Source organism: Mobula birostris, chromosome 17 (assembly GCF_030028105.1).
Source record: "Mobula birostris isolate sMobBir1 chromosome 17, sMobBir1.hap1, whole genome shotgun sequence".
In the NCBI taxonomy this organism is placed as follows: Eukaryota; Metazoa; Chordata; class Chondrichthyes; order Myliobatiformes; family Myliobatidae; genus Mobula; species Mobula birostris.
Window position 1 is genome coordinate 50349668 of NC_092386.1, and position 12367 is coordinate 50362034.

Consider the following 12367-nt stretch of genomic DNA (forward strand, 5'->3'; position numbering starts at 1 on the left):
AAAAAGGGCCCTTAGGATCATTGGGGACCAAAGCCATTCCAACCACAATCTATTCCAGTTGCTATGAAGCCATAACGCAGCATAAAAGCCAAGACCAACAGGCTCCGGGACAGACCCTTCCACCAGGTCATCAGACTGATGAACTCACGCTGACTTGAGTATACTCTATATTACATTGACTGTTCTATTTACTATAAATTACTATGATTACATATTGCACATTTAGATGGAGATGTAACATTAAGATGTTTATTCCTCATGTATGTGAAGGATGTAAGAAATAAAGTCAATTCAATTCAATGAAGGGAAAACCAGGAAACCTAGCAACAAGGCGGAACCCATCACTACCCCGTCTTCCCTATACTTTCTCTGTTTCTGGAAGGATCAACAGGATCCTGAAGAAATACTGGATTATTACCATCCATAAACCTGTGATGAAGATTAAGTCACAGCTTCTGCGAGTCATAGATGACGCGGGACTCAGGATGGCTGGCGTGTACAGGATTCCATGAATGAGGAGCAGCACGTATCAGCCAGCATGGTGGAAACCTACATCAAGGAGCACAGGAGGTCTATCCATTTGGGTTACCCGGAGAAATCAGTGGTAGCAGAACATTGCATTCATAATGGCCATAGGATTGACTTTGATGTCACAAAGTTATTGTGCTGTGCCAATGGCTTTTGGGACTGTTTGGAGAAGGCAGCCACTTAAATAAAACCAGAGGAATATTATTTTAATAAAGACAAAGTTCTCGCTCTAAGTAAGAACTGGAATTCAATTGTAAACAAGGTGCAACAGTGGAAACCTGATTGGATGAGGACAAACCAAGCAGGAGGGACGGATAACTGTACAGTAGTATAAATACCACTGGACTAGATATACCCAGGCATTATTCCCAATGAAGATGGTAGGGTTCGTCATCAAAATATTGGTCATAATTGATACCTGTGCCCAGCTGGAGGCCCGAGAAGAGTTTATTCATAATAAACAGATTACCATAATTTGTTTTCTCATGTATCATGTGGTCAATCCTTGGTCATCAAACCTTCCCCACCCTCCCCCCATTGAATAGTTTTATTTGTTTTATCAAGGGTGTATGAATAGTTCTTTGTCTGCGACTGTTCAGTTCCTGAACACATTGCAACAATGGAGTCAAAATTATAGCACTGAATTAGTTTCCATCACTGCAACAGACAGTGTGTTCTGTGCGGAAAGGAATTGTAAACAGTGTTGAAGCCAATGACTTCACTTAGAGAACAAAGCGTATGAAATATGCAAGAGCAAATGACAAACTTTATTTTAATCTGATGTCACTTTTGAAACTATAAGCCATTGTAGACTAAACCAATTTCACTGAGGAACAACAAACATGTACAAAATTGTATGCATTATAAAAATAGGCTAAAACAACCTTTCAAATCTTATTTGGCAGGGTATTGCCTGCATGAGAATGATAAATTATATTTCAATTAATGGCTTGCTATGGCAGCACTAAGTGATGACAATTTACATACCCCTTTATATAACATTTACCACAGAGAGCTTAGAGGACCAGTACTGGGATGCATTCAGGTCATTCATAGCAACATAACCCAAAGGCTAGCAAGCCACAATATCCAGCTATTTCATTCAATTAATTATTAACCTACTCACTCATATTTCAAAAATACTTTATATCTCGATGTCAGACATTCGGTCACAATTTGTACTGCACTGCTCCATGTAAAAGCATTTCCCTATCCTTACACATTCATAGCATAGATTCTTGCAATTCAGTACCTAGCAAATTATTCTGGGTTCCAAAGACTGTGCACTAAAATACAAGCTCTAAAACTACTTAAAATATCACTTAAGTCACATTTCACAGAGTACGTTCTTGAGTAAAGCCAATGATTTTGCCTACTGAAAAGATAATCTTGATTTAGCTTCTTGTTTTTTTTAAAACCATTAAACCATGCACAATTTACATTTATTATGAAACAGTGCAATATTAGTATATCACAGGTGAGTGGAATGGGAGGGAAAAAATATGCCCTTATAAACCTGAGCAAGGTATTTGCTTTCTTTCACTGGAAAGCGAAAGCCACCCTGTTGAACAGAATTTTCTCTGGTGTTTGTTCAGACAGCTCCCAACGTTGCCTGGAGCAACATACAGAATTCCACTGCCCCTGCTCCCCCTGGCAAACACTCCCACCCACCCCTCTCACACCCAACCGAGGAAGTTTATTTCTTTTAAAAGTTTGATATCCACCTAAAGAGCTGCAGAGAAAAGTCTACAAAATTGTACAGCAATTGATAAGGACTATACTCCTATTGTTGGCCAGTGTGTGAATTCAGGATCCAGGTATTTTGTTTAAACAGTTGCTGCAATATAACAAAATGGAGCTCTACCATTTTACTGCATCACAAGTGCAATTGGTTACTTGTTCCTGGTCAAATCATTTTTCTTTAATCCGTTCATATAAAATACAGGAGTATGCTGAATTGCACATTTACCACAAGCCATTATTTTTTTAAAAATGCCAGTTAATGTATTCAGTTATTTTCAAGAGGTGTGTGATAAACAGAACAAAATATGAAAAGTATGCAGGCAGGTAGGCTCAGGGATAAGGAGGCAGGCATCTGGCAAAACTGACATGCTGGTTAGAAACTTGTCAGCATTAGTATCATCATTCCGCCGCAACAAACACTTTGCCATTGGCTGAGCTACATCACATGCAGTCATTTACCATGCTGACTTACCTAGAGGGAGTGTGGTAATGTAATTGTGCTTTCAGGTTCCAGACCTTTAGACATTTTTCATTGCAAACTAACACTGAATTCAAAGGCAAATAAAAAGCATAATAAAAATGAAAAGAAAAAATGTTGCACATTTAAAGGATGGGCAAAATGAAATATATACAGTAATGGTTCGCTCTGACACATGTAGACGTTGAAGAGAAGAAAATGCTAAAATTCTATTTGTATTTTTTTAAAAAAATATGAGAAGCTACTGTATGTCCAAGACTTCGGCAAAGATCAAATCTTTTCAAGTCACTGCCTTGAGAAGGAGCAGTCCCAGTGATATCTTCAGAGCGGAATGGGAGACTCCAGCCAAATTGCCAAGGGAACAGGAGATGGGTTGTTGTAATGCTTTTCTCATCATGAAGAACTCAGAGAAGCAATCACCATAGTGAAAAGAGGGTGGGAGGGTTCGACAGGAAGAAATACATGAACTTGGAGGAATCTGTAAGGAAATAAATGGTGCATGGTGTTAGAATACAAGCCATCTGATGAAGGTTTAATTCTTTAGGCAGATTACATGCGCAAGTACAAGGTCAGGCCCATATCAACTCCCTTTAACATAATACCAATGATGCTGAAACATGACCCAATATGGGTCAAAGGTTTAATCTATAAAGAGGAAGTGGTGGTAAACTTGGTGGAGAGGTCAGTTTTGCGTCAGTCATGAGATAATAGGCATCCGTTAGTCTTGTGAGACCATGGATTTGCGCCTTGGAAGATTTCCAGGGCGCAGGCCTGGGCAAAGTTGTATGGAAGGCCGGCCGTTGCCCGTGCTGCAAGTCTCCCCTCTCCATGCCACAGATGTTGTCCAAGGGAAGGGCACTAGGGCCGATACAGTTTGGCAATGGCGTCATCGCAGAGTAATGTGTGGTTAAGTGCCTTGCTCAAGGACACAACACGCTGCCTCAGCTGAGACTCGAAATAGCGACCTTCAGATCGCTAGATCGATGCCTTAACCACTTGGCCACGTGCCAACACACCAGTCAGAGTGAGAGTAAATACGTGAGAGGCAGATTTCTGTGGGGGTTGCAGGTCCACAGGAGAGAACAGGAATTGGGGAGGGGTCAGGTAATCAACGGATTTAAAGGTAAGGGGTGAGACTTTAAATCTGAGGCAAAGTAAATTAAAAATCATATTCCCGATGCTGTCTGTAAGAAGCTTGTCCCGTTCTCCTTGTGATCATGTGAGTTTACTCTGGGTGCTCCAGTTTCCTCCCAATTTCCAAAGATGTACAGGACAGTAGGTTAATTGGTTACATGGGTGTAATTGGGCAGCGAAGGCTTGTTGGGATGGAAGGACCTGTTACCATGCTCTATCTCCAAGTTACAAAATTATGAAAGGTGCAGTAAAGTACCTAGAACTTTGGATAAACCTCAGTGAAATTTGGGTGACTGGAATATAGTAAGGCTCAGTTAATCTGGCACTCTCTGGTGGTACCAGGCTGACAGATTTTTCAGACTATCGGATGTTTTTCTAATTTTTCAAACATAATTTAAATTTACTTTTTAAAGATGTTACACAGTAAAATATCCAGTAAATCCAGTTTCAAGTGAACACAGGAAACAGAACCAAATTAGTTTTAAGGCAACAGCTGTTGAAAGCAGAATGTGGGAACCGGGGCCCTAGTGCTCCAGGGAAGGTGGCAACCAGCACTTGCTGAGCTAGATCCTGAATTATGGGGATTGCTAAATAGTCACTTAGCAGATTATCATATTTTTTACGAAGGACCTGGAAGCATGGATTTGAGTATCAGCATCAAATGAATTGAGATGTGCCATGTCACAGAGGCCGTCTTTAAGGAAGAAAGGATATGAAATTAGAAGCTCACCCTGGGATCCATTTGCAGATTAATGCTGAGAACTACATGGCTAGGGAAACATGGGAAGAAGAATTGAGTTGGTGGAGAAAGCGGAGTGTATCCACACTGAGCGCAGTCTCCTTAGAGGTTAACTGGTAGAAATTCCAGCTAATCCAAAGCTGTCAAAAACAGAGAAGGGATCAGGACAGGGTGTATAAACTATGACCATCTAGAAAAGGTATGCACTTAATTTGAGATCAATTAGAAGCTCAAAATTAAAGTTGTTTTCTAGAGCAAACTTTCCCATGACATGTTGTGAGCAGTTTTCTCTGTATAGGATATTATGTTCTGTACAAGCTTTTCCCTTCCCTTTTTCTCCTTCTGTTATTCATCACGTTTCCAAATAAGGAGATGGGTAGAGATATTGAGTCTGCTGCAACCTCTATGACTAAGAAGGCAAGACTGAATGACTTCAGAGCAGAAGCATGGTTGCTTCAAAAACTCCACTGACTCTGTCTGCCCTTCCATCACTCTTCAAGGAGTCCAGCAGTAAGAGAGATAAAAATCTTCCCATGACTTAGTTAGCAAATAATCTGCCTGGAAACATTAGATTGGAAGGATGCTGGATCCACCCAAAAATTTGTGATATTTTAGCTAATCTCAGCTGTGAGGAAAGGAGTAGTATTACAACTGGTCCCAGTTAATTCAGCTCAACTTCTGAGCAGCATTCAGCTGAGTACTAATCTAATGCTATTTGGAGGCGCAGTGAAGACACTGGATTAAAACAAAATACTTCAATGAGTTAAGGATGAATTAAAATTAAAGAAAGGAATAGAATTCCAATTTGAGTGCAGATTAAATTGGGCTCGTGATGTTGTTCAAGGAGCCTTGCCATCTGGGCTCACACTTGAGCAATGCCCACCCCCATGTTGTGTCAGACAGTGCCTGGCCTTTGTGCTCACATGTTCATGGAATCTGCTACTGGGAGAGGCAGTGAAAACACTGGACGAGAAAGAAAACACTTCAATAATTTATGAGTGAATTAAAGTTAAAGAAAGGATTGGAATAAAAATGTTCTATATTAACTTCTGGTTCACAAGGTTTCATGAACATAATTTCAATTTACAAATCGATGCATGTGAGATCAGGTGACAGGTGTTTCAAGTGAAGTCCCTAAGACAACTCTCTACATGGATTTTAGATTTTCCCAAACGATTTTCTAAATGACTTTCCCAAGTCTGTACCCACACGATTCCGAGTTCAAACCCAAGAATTTCTCTTCAAAGCCTCAGAGTGTATGGTGTACTCTTTATTGAACATGATGGTATGAGTTGTCCTGTTAAAAAGATCAACCTCCAATTGCTTATTAAGGAGACCTTTTCTTCTTAACAGCTACAACATTATTTTAGGTTAAGTGTTTTTTTGGGGGTCATAATGTGGCTTGTTTTGTGAGACTTGGCACTTACCACAAACTTTATTTTAAATTTTATCCAGCTTTTGTGTCCACCAGCTGCATCTGAACGTTCACTGGCATGGGAGAGCCTGCATACCCGCCTTTGGATTGCATTTGGTTCTGAATTGAACTCACCTGCAGGTGGAAACAGTAGAGTCAGATGCAAATTGACCACCTTTTGCAGTACTTGACCACCATAGCTGACCGCCAATGGAGCTCATTGAAACATTCATATACCCCATATTGGCAAGAGTCACTTACATTGATTGACTGTTTTCATTCCCACCTCAAGGATGCAGGTGAAGTCTATGGCACAAAGGCCAAAAATTTAACAGACCTCTCTGAAATCCCAAAACACACAATAGGATTTTATCAAACATAAGATAGATTGAGTGCCTTGCAGCTAATGTATTCTGCAATGCCCTGAACAGATAATATCTTCCTTTCACATTATTTCATTACCGATTTATCCCATGAAGATCAATGGACTTCTTGACATTCTCATAAGCAAACAAACAAATGAAAACACAGTCATCTTGTGTGGCACATTAATATTAAAAGCTGGATTTGAGTTTATCCTTTGGCGGTTTTTCAGACAATTAAACACATCCAATTTGGCCTCGATGACCAAGCATAAATTTCTTGTAGAAAAATAGGTACAGCTTATCCCCAAGTAATAAACTGGCTCCATTCTTATTGATGTCAAGTCAATTTTGTCCATATATCAGAAAATACATATACACTTGATATGGTAACCATATCTCTACAGTATCATAGTGATTGATAAGTAATAATCATACTTCATTCATACTTTATTAATTCCGGGGGAAATTAACACCAATTAAAAAACATTAATAAAAGTGGTGAGAGAATAAGAGCAGGAGAGGGAGAGCGTGCGAGAGAGCACGAGAGAGAAACTGTTGTCATTAATAAGAATTTTGAATTTTATAATATTATGGGAACTCATTTGTATGTGGAGATGTCATTAAGTTGGGCGCTTGTAGTCTGGGGACAGCCTGTATTCCTCACTGAAATGTACTCCTCTGAGAAGAATTCTTTTCAAACGTTAATCGTCATTTTCTTCACTTTCCCAGACCCATTAGAGAAGAATATTTGCAGACCATACTCAAACTATTAAGCTTCCTATTGCCAGACTGTTAAATTTTACTCAAGCTGTTTCAAAGGTGCAAGAGAAGCATTGTTATAGGAGTGATGTGATTGCCCAGTTTTCTAGTATTCATTTCACAGAACAGGAGAATTCTGCCTTGTTATATAATTGACAGCTGTTTAAAATAGGTATCACAAAGGCAAGTTCTTCTACAGGTGTCGATTTTAGCCAACATTTCGAAGATGAACTCCGCCATCTTTATCATGAAGATGGTGGATTCTGTCATCGTAATGTCGGTTAAAATCAACATCTGTACCCAGCTGGAAGCATGAGAAGTTTATGCGTCGTACGTGCCAGGAAAGCACTCGATCCGATATCAAAAGATTATTAATCTCTTATCTGTAAAACAAGAAAATTCTCTTTACATTCGTCTTTTCTTGCTCAAGATTGCTTAACTTCTCAATAGCAATCTAACACAGAACCAATGTTTTATTCAAAGTTGATTGCTCTATTCATTATTGAGCTTACAGTGGTTATTGTCCAAACCAAACACTACAAAAACCTTCGCAGCATTTAACACAAATCAGTAGTACAAAATATTTCTCATGTGAGAGAACTTCTTACACCATCTTTAAGTTTCCATTTTGCACCAATGAACATGCCTAATTCATTGAAATATGATATTTTCATGGTGTCAGTGCACCAAGTCCCAGCAAATCTGGACAGAATTCTACCAAACTTCTAATTTTGCTTTGATACAATAAGGCACCAGACATCCACAGATGTATCACCAACCCAGTATGGCAAAGAACCTAACTGAAGAATTTCTGCAACTTAAATTATCAGTAAGGAAATATTATCATAAAATGCAAGGATTTTAATTGCTACAACTTGGAGACCTTTAGGTTAAAACAAAATCACAGTTCTCATTTGCACTAAGGAAGTGAGTTTGCCAGTTCTTCGTATTTTCCATTATTTTTGCAAGTTGATAGCAGATATAAAAGCACTGCTGAGATGGATGTTGGCAAATCCACTCAGAAAGTTTCTGTACCACAAAGATACTATATATGTTTTATCCAGAAGGAAAGAAAGATTGAAGTTTTGACTTCAAAGGAGTATGGACAATTTTCTCACAGTTATTTTTTTCCCACAGCCCACTAGTAATAAAACTGATGTCACTGCACTGCATATGCCAAGGGCACCATGCAACATATTCTTGAGCCAGACGAAAGAAAACCATTTCTTGAGCCTACGGGGAATGAGGTTGAACTCCGTGGGTGTTCTTTCTTGACCTTAAGGTCAACACTTGACTCACTTTTCCAAAGATGATTAGTTTCTTTTCTTGATAAAAAAAACTTTCTGATTCTACTAAAAATTAGTTCAGATTTATATATAAATATTATAATGTTCCTATATACCATAATGTGCAGCAGCTTCTCCAGTATGTATATAAACTATCTTATCTATTTATAGTGTATTTTTTAATTGGGTTCTTTATCTCATTGTGTTCTATTTTGTACTGCATCAGATCCAGACCAACAATTTTTTCATTCTCCTGTACACTTGTCTACTGGAAATGACATTAAACATCTTGATTTTTTTAATAAAACAACGCTTAAAACCTCAGTCATGGTAAATGACGATCTGACATGAGTCATTGGTTTGTGGCAGAAAATGGAATGCATGATTTTTTTTACAAACTATTTTATTAAGTACTGTCAAAATACAATTTCAAAGTACTATAGTTATAGCATAGCTCAAATTCAAAAACTTGAACACATGGACATTATGACATTTTTGTCATAAAAATTCACTAAATTTAAACTCAAAACCAAATTCTGTCATTGCAGTTGTTACAATAACCCTGGTCTAAAGCCATGCATTTATATTTTGTAGACATGCTTCAATGCCAATAGCAGACAAATTGCATGACGAATGACTGTTCATCTGCAGATGATTCCCGCACACCATACGAGTATTCCAGTAAAGTCATCTTTTTTTAAAAAAAATGTTGAAAGGGGACTTCCTCCTCCATAGGGAATCAAGTTAAAGCTGCACAGTTAGAGGTGCTCAAGCAGACTTGAGCTGATATTGACTTATGTACCAGGCAAGATATTGTAAAAGCTTCCGTTCTCGGCCTCAGCATATACATATCTATCCAACCTACTGCACGTAACATGCTTTATTGCCATCTAAGATTCCTAAAGGGACTCAGAGTCATAGTTCCTCATATTCATACCTACTGTACTCTTTTCCTAGATGCTGCCTGGCCTGCTGAGTTCCTCCAGCATTTTCTGGGAATGCAGCTACACTGGTCTGTGAAAGACCCAGTCTAGCAGAGTGGGACTGGCTGCAGTAACATTGGACCAAATGGCCTCTTTCCATGTTGTATTTTTTCCATTCATCAGTCATTTTGATATTGTTATCCGAGGACAGTTGGCTTTAATTTCTGTTTGGAACGCAGTTGCTAAATTGCCCAGGGTCCTTACTAGCTACTGGAATAAAAGGAACACTAGCATATACAACACTGACTTACATCCTTTTACAATTACCAATAGAGATGTTGGCCAATAACATACATAGCTCTGGCTGTGATTCAGTCTGTGGGGTCACATTCCAGGCTTTTCAATTGCAAGCTGACAATAGCTGCTGAATGAAGCTCAAACCAGAATCAGCTATGATCAGAAACAAATATGACAGACCTTAAAACAGCCATTCAGTCCTAATAAAGTTACAAATGAAGTTTGCCCCCTGCTTTCATTTTCTGTCACTCAAAATGCACGATGACGGATTTTGTTTTTTGGAGAAAGGAGCTTAAATGTAAGCTTTTCTCAGGAGAGGGTTGTAATTTTTTCCTCATTTGTCTAATACTGGAAATGCAACTGGCACTATTCTTACTTGATTCAGGCCGAAGACAATCAATACCAGCTCTTGAAAAAACAATGCTTCTTCTACTTGACATATGCCAAGCTGATGGGGTGGTTTCTTCATTTAATATTTAAGATGTTTTATCAGGAGTGAGAATGTTTGTGGAATCATGGCAATAAGGAGCCATTAGAACATTTATATGTCATTTGAAGCAAAAGACTTGATGTATACACCAGCCATGGTAGAGCTGAATGAATGAACAGCCTAGAGGGGCTGAATGACTTGTTATTGCTCCCGTGATGATCGATGAAACATACAAACGCTGTAGACTTGGCCACTCTTGGTACCTGTCAGGATGCTATTCTTAGCTTTTGAAAGGTCCGTAGGCAATTTACCTTTGTGACTCATGGGAACAAAGGCCAGTGCGAATCTATATTTCATGGCTTGGAAAAAAACATTAGAAGCGGAGGAAATAGAAGGGACAAAAGTGAAATCCCAAGACATAACTTATAAAAAGGATTGATTTATCTTGAAGGAAAATGACTGTGTGATTTGCTCTATAAAAGGAAAAGTTTATACTCACTGAGTTCATTCCACTATTGAAGACGTCTCCTGATCCTACATGGGCGGTGTGGACAAAGTTTGTCGGCTCTCCTATCATACTTCGGTCAATCCGCCGTCGCCTTTTCTGAAATGGAAGGAGAGGCTGTCAGAAGTTGCTCTCAGTCTCACAAGTACATAAAAAGGCACAACAAATAACTCTGTTCCTGTACTTGCTTTCATTGGCCAGAAGTGCTGACACCATCCCTACCTCACTAAGTATGTGCTAGTTGGCTTGTGGTTTATGCCATTAGGGAAACTAAAATACTGCCAAATATAAATATCTTCCCATTTACCATCACGTTTCTTTGAAGGCTTCTATTTTTATCAGAACAGAATAAATCCAGCACATTTTTTGCGTGTTTTTATCCCAGCAGGAATCCAGCACGCATGCAGCAAATCTTGCACTGGATAGATAAGACCTTCTCGCCTTTGTACACCTGTTTGCCGTAAGACTCGATTTTAGCCTAGATCAGGAGTACAGATGGAACACTAGGAAAGCCGTGCAGTGAGAGAAATGAGATATTGAAGTTGATTTAACCCATGGCTTCATCAAAATTGTTCTGAAGAGATTACCAGAGCTGCATGGTCCTATTTTTGAAACAATGAATCTATGATGTACTTTTCATGGTTAACAAGTAGTTACACACTTTGTATCTACTTCTTCCTTCAGATTGCGCAATATTTTCTAGTAATTAACAATTAGCTGAATTTGAACATGCAAAATTAAATCTTAAAGCTGTAAAATCTGGAAACTCTTCCCCAGAAATACAGAAAGATCTTGGGTGGTGAATCTGTGGAAATCATTGCCACACATGGCCGTGGAGGCAAAGTCATTGGGTATATTTAAAGCAGAGGTTCATTAGACAGGGTGTCAAAAGTTATGCAGAGAAGGCAGGAGAATGGGATTTAGAGGGATAATAAATCAGCCATGATGGAATGGCAGAGCAGACTCAATGGGCTGAATAGCCTAATTCTGCTTCTTGTCTTATGAGATAACCTGGTAAACAAAATGTCTTGCTCCTCACAGTTATTGACATTTATTGACTATCTTGTTGCCAAACTTAAGTGTGGCCATAAGCAGAGCACATGATTAAAAACCAAGTGAAGATCACGACCAGGAGCACAAACACACAATAGACAAGAAAATTTGAGCACCTCCCTCACACTTTCCAAGTGAGCATGTCACAGGAATTAATTTATTTCTCAGGATCATTTGTAGTCTAAGAACAATAGGAGCCTGAGAATCAGGCCCTAAGGCCCACTGAGTCCGTGTTTGTCATCAGCCACTCATTGACAATAATTAACTACACTACTATTAATCTCAGTTTCACATTCCCATCAACTGCCGCCAGAATTTACCACTCAGCTGCAGAATAACTTACAGTGGCCATGACAGAGGAAAAGCAGAGGTGGTGTTTAAAATAAGTAAGAGTGTGGCATTACTTTATCTGCCTAGTATATGCATCCAACACCTCCTTATAGGTCAGTATTGGGAATCACTGCAAACCCTTCTGTCTAGATAGACAATGCTTGACTGATGCAACATTCAGATTGGGGCCATTTTTGGGTAGCCTACCAGCAGTGAGGTAGACGGCTCATTGTACCTCTTCATCAGTGGGCAGTAGGTCCAAAGGGAGCCAAAGTAGTTAGTCAGGCAACATCCGTGGAGGGAAGTGTATATTTCACATCTCCGGTTGAGATCCTTCATCTGGACTCTTCACAAGAGATCATTCTTCCAAAGATGCTGCCTGA

The 12367-nt window shown here is 39.1% G+C and overlaps 1 protein-coding gene across 5 annotated transcripts in view; it reads right to left on the bottom strand.

The window, feature by feature from the left end:
- Positions 1 to 1276: 1276 nt before the first annotated feature.
- The window catches only part of cdc42se2 (CDC42 small effector 2), a 193122-nt gene continuing 182031 nt past the window's right edge, over positions 1277 to 12367 (bottom strand). For all 5 annotated transcript variants that reach the window (XM_072281708.1, XM_072281710.1, XM_072281707.1 and 2 more), the window contains exons 3-5: positions 10596 to 10700; positions 6050 to 6171; positions 1277 to 3227 (exon numbers count right to left, since the gene is read on the bottom strand). In XM_072281708.1, coding sequence (XP_072137809.1) covers positions 6070 to 6171; positions 10596 to 10700 — 207 coding nt within the window. In that variant the 3' untranslated portion in view covers positions 1277 to 3227; positions 6050 to 6069. The remainder of the gene's footprint in view (positions 3228 to 6049; positions 6172 to 10595; positions 10701 to 12367) is intronic.